The sequence below is a fragment of the Lissotriton helveticus genome, chromosome 9, assembly GCF_964261635.1.
Source record: "Lissotriton helveticus chromosome 9, aLisHel1.1, whole genome shotgun sequence".
Lineage (NCBI taxonomy): Eukaryota > Metazoa > Chordata > Amphibia > Caudata > Salamandridae > Lissotriton > Lissotriton helveticus.
The window spans coordinates 1,077,654,775-1,077,670,306 of record NC_136070.1 but is presented as its reverse complement, the minus strand read 5'-3'; the positions used below and the strand labels follow the sequence as shown (position 1 = coordinate 1,077,670,306).

The following is a 15,532-nucleotide window of genomic DNA, read 5'->3' as shown; positions in this document are numbered from 1 at the left end:
GATTCTCAGGTTGCCCCTTTGCGACCAGTATTTTTGCATTTGGGATGCATCATCCCAAATGCAAAAATCGCTAATTAAGAAATCGCAACATTGCGATTACTTGCATTTAAGGAATCTCAAACTGAGATTCCTTAAATGCAATGCATTAAAGTTTAAAAAATAGCGATTTCACTAATAAGGCTCGCAAATCACCATAAAGTTAAACTTCATGATAATTTGCAAAAACTTTGAAAAATGCACTAAAGTGCATTTTTCAAAGTTTCATGTTGCGCACAAACATGCCCTAAGGGCATGTGTGTGTGCAACATATGTGCACAGATCAATTTCAGGGGTGCAACAGGGTGTCCTTTGGACACCCCTGCACCCTTGAAATCGCATTATTAATTTGCAATTCGCTAATTGCGATTCGCAAATTGAGAATGTCTTCCCATTCATTCCTATGGGCCTCTAGGCCCATAGGAATAAATGGGGAGGTATTCCTTAATTGCGAGTCGCAATTTGCGAGTCGCAATTAAGGAATTTTAAGAAATCGCTATTTTGTTAGTGATTTCTTCATGCATTGCATTTTGCTATTCCTTAATAGCGAATCGTTATTTTTCGCTGTTAAGGAATAGCAAAATGGGTTCTTGATGCATCTGGGGGTATGTACCTTCAGAAGAGCTAATAAGAAACAAATGAAGTTCTGATTGCATTCCTAAAAGAACTTTGTAGATCCGTCGAGTGCTACAGACTGGCTAATATCTCATCGTCTGCACTTTCCTTCAAATGCATGAAAAAAAGCAAAACCTCCAAGGACTACTTTGGGGAGAGGTCTGAAACAGTGTGTTCTCAAAAAACGAATATATGCTGAAACGTTACCTCTTTAGGGGAAAATGGGTGGAAAAAGCAGTCCAGAAGTTTGAGGAGGCTCACAACTAAATTACTGTCTGTTGAAGTTATGACTTCCTTGACTGATCGCCGAACAAAGTTGATTGAATCCTACAAGAGAAGAAGAGACAATGTTCTTAAGAGACAGTAGAATTAGGAGTGTCACATGCTAGAATAAGAAAAAGAAGCTGGAGACTTTGCATTGTCTTTAAAAGAGAAACAAACTGCTGTGGAAAGTGAAAATGTTACATTTGAGAAGCAGTTGTATTCTTATGCTTGACATCTAATTTAAAAAACATTTTTATGATGTCTTCCTTATAACTAGAGAACATTCTGGAACATGCCACTTTAAAAAAATCAAAATAGTGCTTCTCACAGTACCATATTAGTATTCTCACCTTCTGAGGGCAAGCACCAGTCATTCTTACCAGCTCTATCTACCTGCATCTTGCACAGCAGCTCATTCCGTTCACCAGAAGTCAGGGATCACAGTGCTATGCAGGCAGCCTCAACTTTGGCCTATGTTAGATCGGGGGAAATGTGCCGAGCTGATTTCTATACCATCCCTGCATAGGAGGCAAGGTTAATAGGGGCCCACAGGTCACACACATTTACAGAGTCTCAGGTTCCCACGTAGAGATGGTGACATGCAGTCGCCCATGTGTGATGTCGCCCACGTGTGATTTAAGTCCTCTAATCTTCTCTCAATATCCAAAGACACTATCTCCTTCTTCAATAGCCCCACTGCATGCTTTCATGCCAAGACTACCAGGTTTTAGAGAGCTCTAGAGTAGGAGTATCTCCATGGCCCCAGTAAACTGTATATAGACTGATAAATTGTTTGCACTAACCATTGCTTTGCACCTATGGTTAGTGAATGAGGAATTTGTTATTTTCCGTGGTTCAGTTCCAAGTGTTTATGAGGTATGGAACTGTTGCTTGTGGTACTGTCAGTCAGTCAGTCAATCTTTATTCGGGTACCACAGTACCCATAAAAGCACAATATAAGAATACATTACATACATGTTAACATTTTAACCGGTCAAATAGTCTAAATACACTCATTATACAGATCATAAGTGACTTAGTGCAAAATTTAGGATCATCACAGTACAAAACTATTTACATTACTCTCAGTCTTCAACCATGGATCTGCGTGCCCTTACTGCCGTTTTTAAGAAAGTGCAAGTGCGAAAAATAAGGTCCTCATCATCTAAAGTTTTTTTTTTTTTTTAAACTCTTTATTCGTGAATGTATATTCGTCACAATCATGTACAGGTGTTACATCATATATGCAATACATCACGTTTTTCAATTTTCTCCCCTTCCATAGATAAGGGGCAGAGCCCCGTCCCCTAGATCGTTTCCTTCTAGGTTTGCATACTGTAGTAAATGTCTCTATTTTACACACAACGCATTCTAAACCCTCCCACTCGCTCCCCAACTATCCCTCCCCACCCTACGAACCCTGTTGCTCGCTCTCTCCTGTGGATCCTTCTCCGCTCCCCAACTCTTCCGTCCTGCACTCGGATTACGTAACATTTCTCCGACCTCCTCCCTCCCGCCTCAATGCCCCGTGCAGATTACAGTGTCCTCTCGGGGCCTCCGCGCGCTCATGTGTCCTGGGACAGGGGTCGGTCCATACCCTCCAGCTCTAGTAGCATGACCTCCCAGTCTAGTGCCATCGGGATTTTCCGCTTCCCACCTTCCTCTTCTTTTCTAAGGGCCACACATTCTATTCTACCCCATTTCCCCACGTCCGTTCACCAAGTCTCCACCTTGGGCCCCCTCAGGGATTTCCACCGCATCGTGATGTTCCTGATCGCTAATAGGAGGGCTAAGTCCAGAAATCTTAACTTGGTTTTCAGTGGTTTAGGCCGTGACCGGGCTCCCACCAGGCAGTACAGTGCACTCTCCTTTACTTGTACCTGGGATACCTCACGGAGGGTTTGGCACACCTCGGTCCAGTACTCTCTCAGCCGTGGGCACGACCAGAGCATATGGAGGAAGTCCGCCTCGTCCGTCCTACAGCGTGGGCACTGGTGGGAAGCACTGGGGAACATCTTATGGATCCTCACCGGGGTGAGATACGCCCTGTGGAGTATCATGGCCTGAATATACTTAAATTTCACATTTCTGGAGACCCTCCTCGGGTGTTCTAGGGCCAGTCTCCATGTCGTGTCAGTCAGCTCCTCCCCTGTGTCCTCTGACCAAGTCGCCCGCAACGTGTCGAGGGAAAGTGCAGCGTGAGTTCTAATCCCGGTGTATAGCCATCTCACCAAGTGGCCCCCAGTCCCCATGTAGTGTACCAGATGCGCCAGTTCATGTTGTTGTGGGTGAGTGCGTTGTGGAGCCCATGTTGTCCTGATATAATGGGAGACAGTGGCATGCAGCAAATATTGTCTGTCTGAGGATTCCGTTACGTTCACGAAGGTGTGGTAGTCCAACAATTGGTCGTCCCCGAAGAAACTGCCTACTTCCTCAATCCCGTTCTCCGTCCAGTCTCTAAGAGCATATTTAGTAAGGCGTCCTTGCGGCGTCGGGATACCCAGCAATGGGATATTATCTGCGTACGGCAGGGCCGCGGACGTGTAAGCCAGCGCCTTCTTCCAGCATAAGATGGCGGTGCGGAGCAGTGGGTGGCACCCCCGCGGAATCCTACCCCCGGGAAGCAGTAGAGCGTGTAATTCACCCCGGTCAAGCTGGCCCCTAGTCCAACCTATTTCGTGGAGGTTTCTCCCGGCCAGCCAGTAAGACAACCACTGGAGTTGGCTTGTGTAAAAATAACCTTGGAAATCAGGGGCGCTTAGACCCCCTTGAGATGTGCCTAGTTGTAATTTCCGCAAACGAATCCGTCTTCTGCCCGACCCCCATATCAGGGTAATCAGTAAAGATTTAAGGGAGTCGAAAGTACGGCGTGGAATACACAGGGGTAGGTTCACGAAATAGTATAGCAGGCGTGGTAGCATGACCATCTTCGCTATCGCTACGCGGCCCATGACCGATAGGGGAAGTGAGGTCCAAAATCCGACACTACCTCGGAGACCAGCTATGGCCCTAGCGATATTACCATCCAGCTGGTCCTCCGTTGACCTATATATCCGAATTCCCAGATATTTAAAGCTGGATTGGGCTACCGGGATCTCGTAGGTGCCAAACGGCAGGGAGGGCGGGCCAGGTTCCTCACTGAAATAGAAACCCACCGATTTGTCCGGATTGATGGCCAGTCCCAATATCGCCTCAAATCGGCGGAAGGTGTCATATAGTACCGTGTGGTCGGCTGTCAGGTCGCGGAGGTACAGTAGCATGTCATCCGCGTATACGGATAGAAGATGCGACGTCCCCGCCACCGGGATTCCCATCGCTTCCGCGTGCTGTCGAAGGGCGATGGCTAATGGTTTTAACGCCAACACGAACAACAATGGGGACAGGGGGCAGCCCTGCCTGGTGCCCCGATGAACTGCGTACACATCCGACACATAGCGTCCAGTTCTGGCCGTGGGATTGGTATACAGCAGTCGGATCCACCTTACCAGCGGAGCGGGAAACCCAAATCGGTCCAAGGCCTCAAACATAAAGGACCAAGATAGCGAGTCAAACGCTTGTTTTAGGTCTAATGCGATGCATCCCGCTCGCCTCGGTGAGGGCGGTGACGCGGTCATAATTGCGTGGAGGCGTTGAGTGTTGAGGGAAGTGCTGCGCCCCGGGAGGAAACCACACTGATCATAATGTATAAGTGTGGTCAGATGGGGTTGGATACGTAGGGCAATAGCTTTGCTCAGAATTTTATATTCCGTGGCCAGCATAGATAAAGGTCTGTAGTTCGCCAATTCCAGAGTGTCTCTGTCCGGCTTTGGAATAGATAGTACTATGGCCTGCATGGTTGAGTGTGGCAGGTGACCTTTCTCGAAGGCCTCCTTATAAATTCGGTCTAGAACCGGTACTAGTATGTCGGCGTAAGTGGAGTAGAACTCGACCGGGAGTCCATCGATGCCCGGAGTCTTATTCTTGTTTAAGTGTTTGATCGCAGCGCGGATTTCCTGTGGGGTGATGGGGCCCTCCATCGATTTTTGTACCTCTGCTGACAGTTGTGGAAAGGGGATGTCTCGCATGAAATCAGTCATGAGTGTAAAGTCTTCAGTCTCAGTCCGGGCATACAGGGCCTGTAAGTGGTCGTGGAATGCTCGGTTTATGTCAGATTGCGTGTCCACTAATTCACCCTCCCGAGTTCTGATTTGGGTAATCACCGGGATGTCCAGTTTGTCACGGATCAGGCGGGCCAACAGCGCCCCAGATCTGTCCGCCTCCGTATGTTGTCGGTGTAAGTAGGCCTTGTGATCAATGATGCGCAGTGTCTCTAGCATCTCCGCATGTACAATGTTTTGTTCCTGCAGGGCCTGTTTTTTACCTGGGTCCACCCCCGCCTCCCGTTCTAGCTCCGCTAACCTGTCCTCCACCTCACACAATTTCCAGTGGATCTCTTGCCTAGCACCCACCAGTTTCCCTATCGCCGCCCCTCGCACTACCACTTTCATCGCGTCCCAGGCCACCAAATTGGAAGAGGCAGTGTCCCAGTTGACCTCCCAGTATTGTGTAAGGGCCTCAGATAGAGCTGCTTTGAATGGGCCATCCTCCAGGTGTTGGGGGTCGACTCGCCATGTATGAACTGGAGTCGGGACCCTGCCCCAGGAGATAGTGCATTTGAGGGGTCTATGGTCCGAGAAGGTCTTTCCGGGGAGCGCATTAGTGGGGCTATCGTGTGGGAGCATAGGATTCGGTCGATCCGTGTGTGCAGGTCGTGTACGGAGGAGTAAAATGAGTATTCTTTGTGTGTGGGGTGTCTCTCCCGCCATATATCATGCAGTCTCCAGCCCTCCACCCAGGACCTGAAAGTGTCAGTAAGTTTGGTGGCGCCGGCAGCCTGTAGGGGTGGGTGTGACCTGTCAAGGGCCAAATCTAGTACTGCATTCCTGTCCCCACCTAGTATCCAGGGGATAACTGCCCACGGGGAGAGTGCCCTCCCGACCTTTTGTAGGAACTGCTCCTGTTCGTAGTTCGGGGCATAGATACATCCCAGGACAATCAGTTGGCCATCCAGGCTCCCCTTAACTAGGATATATCTGCCCTGCTCATCCACCTTCTCCTCTATCGCAGTAAATGGCGTCCCGTTGCGTACCCAGATAGTGGCCCCCCTGGAGAATGCCGATTAGGACGTAGAGTGTATAGTCCCTCTCCATTTCTTCCTTAGCTTCTGAGCTTCGGAGGTCGTGAGGTGTGTCTCTTGTAAAAAGGCGATTTGTGTCTGCTGTCTAAGGAGGTAAGAGTGGACCCTGTGTCTTTTCTGTACCGCCCCCAACCCTCGTACATTCCAGGTAGTGACCTTATACACACCAGGTTGTTCAGCCATGATCAGTGAGCGGTAAAAGCAATTCCGGAGGTAGTTGTGTGTCTAGGACTCTGGGGAGCTGAACCCAATAGAGAGCACATGTAGAGAGCAGCAACATTTCATAAACAAACCCGGCGCAGCCATTGTACATAGCCGAGCCCAACCTTAACATTAAAACTATAAAAAACCAAACAGTTGTGCCTACGCCTTGGGGGGGTCGGCCTAGCACACATGTGTCCATTTTGTAACCATTCCCAGTCTCTACTGGCTCAACGGTGGCCCGGCCAGGCACTTCATGCTAGAAGGGAAATGTAGTGTGATTACAGACAAAGGTGTTGAGTCAGTGACATACGGCTTCCAGTCTCATCCCGAGGCACCCAGTACTGTGTTCATCCCAAAGGGTGGGGCATACATTCGGGAGGAATCGACATCTGTTTCACGGTCCTCTCACCCCCCCCCCGCATCCCCCGGACTCCATCCGGGGCCCAACATCCAGGATCGAAACATAACAGAAAAGGATACTCTACATTGACTGCTGCGGAGGAGTAGGCTCAGGATATCACTCGGAAAGTCAATTGTCTATAAGGTCATCCGCGGTTCTAGGAGTAATTGTGGGAAAAAGCAGCACACTGTTATCAGAGTCTGAGTGTCCGGTGGTGTCATCAGAGTCCGTAGTTATTTTCGCCGGGTCCTCCCTGAAGTTGCCGGCCAGGGAGATGGCCTCCCGCCGTTCGTCCCGTTGATGATTTCGCGATGGGCCCCGTTCAGCGTTCCTTTTCCCAGATCCTGACGAGGAGCGGCAGCATCCTCCCGAGTCCTTGTCCATCTTTGTTGCTTCCGCCTCTTGGGATGCCTCTTGGCTGCCGTCCAGTCCCATCACCTCCAGCCATTCTTCAGCGTCCGTTGGGCTCTCGAAGAAGTGTGCTTTCCTCCTGTGAATGACTTTCAGGCGGGCCGGGAAGAGCAGAGCATATTGCAGTTGCGCACTCCGCAGTTTCTTTTTCAGTTCCATATAGGATGCCCTCTGTTTTTGCACCATATTCGTGAAGTCCGGATAGAGTGACACCCTCTGATACTCAAAGTGGATGTTGACTTTTTCTCGGGCTTTCCTCAGCAGAGTGTCTCTATCCCGATAATTAAGGATACGAACAATGAGGGGGCGAGGTGGGCGCCCCGGCCGGGGCTGCCCGGTCGGGATCCTGTGAGCTCGTTCCACACAGAAATATGGGGAGAGGCCATCCGTCGCCACATGTTCTTTAAACCATCGTTCCATGAACTCCTCCGCCCGTGGTTCCTCGCATTTCGCCGGCAGGCCAATCACCCTGATGTTATTCCTCCGGTTGCGTCCTTCCGCATCCTCAACCCGTTCCATCAGTGTAGTCACTTGACCTCGGAGGTCCTGGATAGATTTGCCGTGATCAGCCACCGTGGGCGTAAGGTCCGCTAATGCTAGCCCCTGGTCTTTGACCTTATCCGCCAACTTGCGGTGGTCCGCCTTCAAGAGGGAGAGGTTAGTAGTGAGGGTCCCCAGTTGGTGTTCCAATGCCTGTCGGGAGTCACGGATCTCCTGGAGGATGAGGTCCAGTTTGTCCGCCTGTTGGGCGGTCGGTCCTGTTTGGTCGGTCTGGCCAGGTTCACCTCCGCCCGCTCCGGTGCCCGTCTGCGGGCTGGGTCCCGCCGGCTCCCGCGGGCCCTCCAGGTTCCTCTGGCCCTTCCTGACCATGGTGTGGTTGGGCCTATTTACTGGCCAGCCCTGAAGGTAGTCCAGCTACTCGGACTCAGCAGTGCAGCCTTTAAGGATCCGGCTCCCTGTACGTCTGATGCAGAGGGCTCGCACCGGGCCTCCGGGCGGGGAGAGTCCTACAGCGGGGTGCAATTCCCCTCAAGAGTAAACCAGGTGGCAAGTTGTATTTTAGCAGGGCCTCCTCCAACCACCAGCCAGCATCTCGACTAGGAGTAGCCCCTCGCCTCGGCCCCCTCGTGTATTAACCCACAGTCAGCCGCCAGCACCGCCCGACCCCCGGCTCGCCCTCCGGCCCACGGGCATGGTCAGCCGTCCGGCAGGGGGTCCAGAAAGGGGGGGGGGAGGAGCGTCCCAGTGTTCAGGGGGTGAGGCCGCAGCAGGTCCCCGGGGGCCCCCGCACCGCAAGGGCCGGGCCGACACCTCAGGGTCCCCCCACGGCAGGTCCCGACAAGATGGCGGCTCCCCTAATCCCTCGGGGGCTTCTCACTGTGTGTAGCTGGTTCCTTGGCCGTCCGATGTCTTCCGCGAGGGTGTAGGCAGCAATCTTCAGCCTCCGCCGGGGCTCCGGCTCTGCTCTCCGGTCCAGGCTCCACCCCTCCAGTCGGGCCTCAGGGTCTGTGGACCACCGCCGGATCTCCGTGGCACTCTACCTCCCGGCTTCTCAGGCCCTGTGTCGCAGCCGGCCACGCGTCCCGCAGAGGGGGTTTCTCAGCGGTGTGCTCCGCCGCTGTTCAGCGTATTGTGCTCCGGGTGTTCTTCTGCCCCAGGACCGCGACTTTCAGCCAGCCGATGGTCCTCGACAGTCTGTGTAGTCCGGATCAGGCCCGGCCGGGCACGGAGCTCTAGAAGAGACCGTCCGCCATCGTGGCTGTTCAGCCACGCCCCCCCTCATCATCTAAAGTTAACATGGAATCAAATGCTGCCTCTAAGCTAATTGGTCTTCTCTTATTAAAATACCAGCATAAAAACTGTTTAAAATATTTGATATAAAATTTGCAGGAGAATATAAAATGCTTTACAGATTGCTCACTCCTCCCATCGCACGAGCATGGGATTGAGTTTGAATTAGAACTATAACCAAGTGGGAAGGAGAGTGCAAAACGAATTGTGCCAGCCCTTAAACGGAACAATAAACTTGTCTCCCAGCGAGTCATCGGTAGTAACAACTAGATGTGGAGTGGGTGCCTATAATGTTCAATGGCCATATAGTTACGCACAGTAATTTTGCTGACCTCTACTGCCTCACGCTCGGTCTTCTATAAGGAGTACAGAGCATTCTGCATATCCTTTTTTGAGACTAAAGCAGCAAGTGAAGGGTCCCAAAAAATGCTTTCCATATTTATACTGCGCAAACTGCTCAACACTCCACCCAACCACGGGATATCTAGGCCCCTAGCACAACCTAAGCAATCCTTAATGATAGACTGGGTCAGGGTGGCTGCTTCGTTCTTCCATACAGCAATCCACATAAGTGCTGGACGAGCCCTGATAAAATCAGTAATACAATTAATATTGAGCTCTTTATGAGATATGTAATGGGGGGTTGAAATAGGGACATTCAGTATTTTTCTGCATAATCTATTCTCCTCCTGCTGTATACCAGAGCAGCTGGCCGTCCCCCTTATCTCAGCGCCATAGGTCGCTACCGGGGTACACTGATGTTTATAAATCCTTTGGACAGCTAATACTGCACCCATCGTCTTAGGGCGAGGGATGCTTAAAATCGAGTTATTGGCCTTTGAGAACTTGCTCCTGGCTCGAGCTAAGTGCTCACTCCAGGAGCTGTTCGCAGCAAACGCCAAACCCAAATATACGAAGGTTTTTACCGCCGTCATCTTATGGCCATCTATTGCAATCGGGCGTATAGCCCATTTGCCTGGGCCACTGCTCATTAAAAAAGATTTTTTTAAATTGACTTGTAAGTCTAGATTTTTCATAAAAATATTAAAATCTTCGACAAGGAGGCGTAATGAATTTGATGTGGGCCCTATTAAAACTGCGTCGTCGGCGTAGAGCAACGCAGGAATGGGTACTATGTTAATATATAGGACGTCTTGGGTCGCCAATTTCAGGGAGGCATTCAGGTCATTGATATATATAATAAAAAGCAGGGGGGCCAGAACACAACCTTGTCTGACCCCCCTGCCAATATCAATAAACCCTGAGACCTCTCCTCCCACCCCCATTCTTACTTGGGTCTTAAGATCACTGTGCAGATAAGCCAGGAAATTGACCAGAGTTTCGTCCAGACCCTTGGATAGAAGGATTGCCCACAGCTTGGACCTATTAACTAGGTCAAAAGCTGTGGACAAGTCCATGAAGGCCATATAGACCGGGGATTTCTTAGCGATAGCATATTTACTAATAATTAAATTCAAGTTAAGGCATTGGTCCCTTGTTCCCACCTTACTCCTGAAACCCAGCCGACAAGGGTCCAAGATGTTAGTTTCCGCTGCCCAATCTAAGATTTTGTTATAAAGAACTCTACCTAAAATTTTAAGGGTGTTGTCTATTAGGGGGATAGGTCGATACTTACACGGCAGTGATCTATCGCCTTTTTTAAAGATCGGAACTATTACACTTCTGGCCCATGTTCCTGGGATCGTTGCCAGGGTCAAATTGTTAAAAATATTCAGAAGTAAGGGGGCCCAAAACGCCGGATTCCATTTAATTAAGTCTATTGGCAGCCCATCCGGGCTGGGGGCTTTATTGCCTAAACTTTGGTTAATTGCTTCAATTACTTCTGAAATGCCGATGTCTATAGGTGTAGGATTACCAAAAATAGGGGTTGGGTCAAATGGAGGTGGGGCACAGTAAATAGTTGCAAAATGGGCCACCATTGGGTGCTCTATGAGGGTTAGGGGCCTTATGACAGTTTAATATGCCAGACAGCGTGGGTTCCAGAGCAATTATACCCTCTCCCACCCTTTTTATAACTGCTGCAACATCATTAATTTTATGCATTTCTTTCCACAGGCCATCAAGTTTCATAGCAAGCACCCCCATTAAATCGCCCAACCTAGATTCAAAACCCTCCATCAAGGTATCCAGGATTTCAATGCCCAAATCTTTTGTCTGGGAGTCACTGATGGGAAGAAAATCAGTTTGGGTGGAGATAGAGTTAGTTAATCTAACATTGAGTGGTTCAGTGTCAGCCCCACCTTTGTTGTTCCTCATAGTATCCATAGCGAGGTCTAGTGATTTTCTTTTGTGTTCCCTTTGGTTAGGGTTTTTACTGCCAGATACTGAAGCAGTCAATACCTGCCGTTTGATTGTCTTGCCTCGGGTATTACTGGCTGGGACTTGTAGGTCCTGAGCAGACTGCGCCATAGTCAAAGGGGTATTTATTATCTGTATGTCCGGACTTAATGGGACAGGTTTTGCTCCTAATTGAGAAGCAGGGAGTAACTTGTTTGTCACCCCAGTGGGCAGGCGAGATTGGGACGCTGCAAGATCTAAAGATAGCCGTCTCTCCGTGGCTTGGATTTGATGGATGAGTACAGACTCAGCCCTTACAATAAAATCATCCAAGGTGCCTGCAGCCCCCTTTTGTTTGCTCAGTAGAGACATGGTCGCCGGCTGCGATGCTTAGGCTAAATGTTACCTTGCTACGGTGTATCGTTGCTCCTCACTCGAGCTGCCAAGGGGGGTGGCCCAGCCCAGCCTCTTCTGGCCCCTGACGGCCACAGACGGCCCGCCCTTTGCCCGGGCTTTGCCCGGCTCGTCCCGCGCGCGTCCCCCGACGCGGAGAGATACTGGCGTCTATACGCGCCTCCTGGCGCTGCAGCCCACGTCGTTGTAGCACGCCGCGCCGCTAAGGCTGCCGGGAATGGTAGTCCCGGGGCGGCGGCGGCGCTGTTGGTGGCGTGTTAGGACTCTTGGTGGTGGCGGCACAAAGTTAAGCCTCCCGCAGTTGGTCAGGTGCAAAAATGACTCTTGGCAGTGTCGGCAGGGTTATTCAGGCTCCCTCCTGCTCGGTAGTCTCGCTTGTGGTACTGTGTAGAGCCCATCTCTCTAATTACAGGTGCCCTGCCAGACCAGACCCTAACTAATTAACCCACAGACACCTGAGGCACACTCACTTCAGAAGTATCCAAGTTAAGACTGGATAAGCCTGTACAAACTCTGTAGATTCTTTTATTTTCAGCACTGTTCTTCTTATCAATGACACCCACTACTTCTCTGTGACATCTACACAAGTGAGATCCAGTAAGAGAGAACTCAGATTATTCATCGGCATTCCCACCAATCAGTCTAAGCCGTGCTACAACTGTATTGCACTTATTGTGTCTTGTCTTGCAGGTAATTCTAAATACTTTAATTCTCCCTTTCTGGATAAATAATGATGTATTGCCTCCACATACACTCATTTGTCCAAGAGCATTTAAAGTCCCAGGAACTCCAGTACTGGGGCAAAGGGTCACAGGCAGAGAGTGAAATAAGTAAGTGTAAAAACCTGAGTTGTTGGTTGAGTGGGTTGGAAACCCTGCTCAAGCAGCAACCAAAATCCCTGTCTGGGTGAACCACTAAAGTCACTAAACTAAACTGTGCTTAACCTTCTGGTAGCTTGGCACAAAAGCAGTCAGGCTTAACTTAGAGGCAATGTATAAAGCATTTGTGCAGCACATAAACAGCAACAAAGAGACATCACAACACAGGACAGGCCAATACCAATTTAGAACAGTAGATGACATTTTAATACATCTTTTGACGCCAAAACAACAAAAATCCAATCAGTTGAAACAGAGTTATGAATTTTTAAAATTGTAGGCAAAAACTAGTGCCTAAAAGATCAAAGGCCAACTGCAAACACCTAGCTGCGTGACACCAGGTCAAAAGCGAAAAAATATGGCTGACAACAATGGAGCATGGGTCGGATACAAGAAATGGATTGGAAACGGTTAGCACTTATAACAAATTTTGTGGGAAAATGTCTGAGCAGGTAAAGTTCAGCAGGACAAGGCTGCAAGCAGTGTCCGAGAAGGAGGTGTTGCCATCTGGCGCCAGCTGGATGAAATGGCGGTGTTAATTTCTACGTTTGACTTAGTCTCTTTTTTAGAAGCCGAAAACCTCCAGCGGGACAAAGCTGCAAGCAGTAGCCAACGTGGGTTCCACAAGGCTGGATACCCCTTCTGCGAAGGAAAGCTAAACAGGATTTCCTGCTACGGAGAAGAATGTAGCGAGAATTGCAGCAAAGTCAGACCGACCGGCGATGCACCTTGGGTGGATCGACAACCAGGTAGATCCCGGTCTTCTCTCGGTTCTCAGAGCACTTGTCAGCCAAAAATGTTCTAAGTCCCAAGCTTTGAATTTTGTCTATTTGGGCCTCTTGAACACTACCTCCAAGTAGAGACACCACTTGTAAGGCCAGGATTCACTCAGGTTGCGCCCAGGTGTGGCTTTAAGATGGTTGGAGCCTTTTCTTTCCCCGAGACTCTGATCAGGAGGCCAGCCAACTAGCTGTTGAAGTCACTCTGGTAGTCTTGGGTTAAGGGCTAAAGCAGAAGGGAACGCCTCTGAGGCAGCAGAGAAGGCCTTCCAGGTGCAGAAAAGCAGCCTTCTGAAATACATAGCAGGACACAACAGCAAGCAGTCCTCTGAGAGTCCTTTCGCAGGTCCAGAAAGTAAACTGAAGAATGGGTTTGAGGGTCCTATTTTTTATACCTGGTGCCTTCTTCGAGTGAGAAGTTTGAACAGTGTTTGGAATTTACTGCCTCCCTGCTCTAGTTCCAGCCTGGATGCATGCATAATCGGCTAGTGTGAAGTCCTTTGTGTGAAGACAGGGCAAAGCCTATTGATTTGCAAGTGGGGGTGTGCCCAGCTCCGCCCCCATCCTGCCTGCGATTGTGCATCCAGCCACACCTAATCCATGTGCTTGCAGTTTAAACTGCCATGTCGACTTGGCAAGTTAAACCCCTTGCCAAGCTCAAATCTTCCTGTTCAATACATATAAGTCACCCCGAGGGTACACCCTGGACAGCCCAAGGGCAGGGTGCAGTATATATAAAAAGTAGGACATATACTTTTAAGTTTTAAGTGTCCTGTTACTGAAAAACGTTAAAATGTGTGTTTCACTACTGCAAGGCCTATCTCTCCCCTGCGATAACATTGGGATTACGTTGTTACAGTTTATAAGTGTAATTCCCAATTGTGAAGAGAGATACTCTTTTTAACTTTGATGTCTCTGGAATCACAATTTAAAATCCTAACTTAGGTGTGTAGTCATATTTTGAAGTGCAATTCTGAAAATGCCCCTTTTAGAAAGTTGCCATTTTCTTGCTTTAGCCATTTTGTCATTTGGTACCAGCTGCCCGTCTCTGATCATATGTCTAGGCTGGGTGACAGTTGGGCTTTGTGTATTCTCCCTAGACAGTCACACACAATGGGAGCTTATGTGTGACCTGATGGGCTTTCCAGGCAGGATGGGAGGGAGGAGCTGGACCCAGCCTCACTGTGTCCTGTCCCCACACAAAGGGCTGCATAACCCCATGTAGTGAGTCTGGAGCCAGGGCAGAAAGGGATGACCTTGGTGCACTTCAGAGGCATGTTTCTGAAGTCTCCTCCACTTCAAAGACACAACTGGGTAGAAGTACTGCACCTCTGACACCACCAATTCAGTACACTTCTGGACCTATGGATACTCTGCTAGTAAGAAGGGCTACTGTGCTGCTGAAAAGACTGGTTGAGTATGACTTTAGAGGACTACATACGCCATTGGTATGACGCAATTTTGTTGTCATACGCCTTGATTGTCTCAGTGTAAAGTTTCTGAGCGTATGAACTAAAGACGCTACTTGCATGACGTCACCTAGTAGTCGCGCACTTCGTTCCCATGTGTCATTGCGGCTGTTACAATGGAGAACAATGAAGCTCTTTGTTAGTTCAATGAAGCTCTTTGTTGGTTTGGTTAAGCATATATATATTTGGATATCTTTATATTTTTGTTTACCAGTACCTTTACGCTCCGCTGCGAGATATTCTGGAAACTGTTTTTTTTTCATAGAACAATTACAATAAACTACAGACGCCATTGCTATGACGTCATTTTGTAGTCATATGCGTTGGTTGGGTCGAGTGCACGAACTACAGACGCCATGTCTATGACGTCACTTTGTAGTCGCGCACATTGCCGCTATGCTGGTTCACTATCTTCACAACGGGGAACATACGATTCCTTCGGTGTATTGAATACCAGAGACAACATGAGCGCCACCTACGAGTGAGTATCCATTTGTTCTAAAATATACAGTTGCCATGCGATTTTCAGATTGTGACGAGGCATGGTATGCAAATAGCCTCTTGTCCATCGAATGTATTTAAGGCAGCCTCTTGGTCTCGTCGGTGCCTCCCCCTAAACTCAGAGAAGTACCTAGGCACCGACGGACAGGTAGGCTATAGCTTAGTCTGGGCTCTGATTTGCGCATTGGGCGACTTTACCATTATCTTAATACCAGTTTATAATCGGATTTGAGGAATGATTCCTGTTCTTTGTCGTTGTTACCAACTATGAGAGCTTGTTGGGTGCATGACTGATT

The 15,532-nt window shown here is 49.2% G+C and overlaps 1 protein-coding gene across 2 annotated transcripts in view; it reads right to left on the bottom strand.

Annotated features, from left to right (window-relative positions):
• Positions 1 to 15,532, bottom strand: part of DNAH1 (dynein axonemal heavy chain 1) — a 1,443,760-nt gene that overhangs the window by 710,845 nt on the left and 717,383 nt on the right. For both annotated transcript variants that reach the window (XM_078661462.1, XM_078661463.1), the window contains exon 40: positions 859 to 978. In XM_078661462.1, the coding sequence (XP_078517588.1) occupies positions 859 to 978 (120 nt within the window). The remainder of the gene's footprint in view (positions 1 to 858; positions 979 to 15,532) is intronic.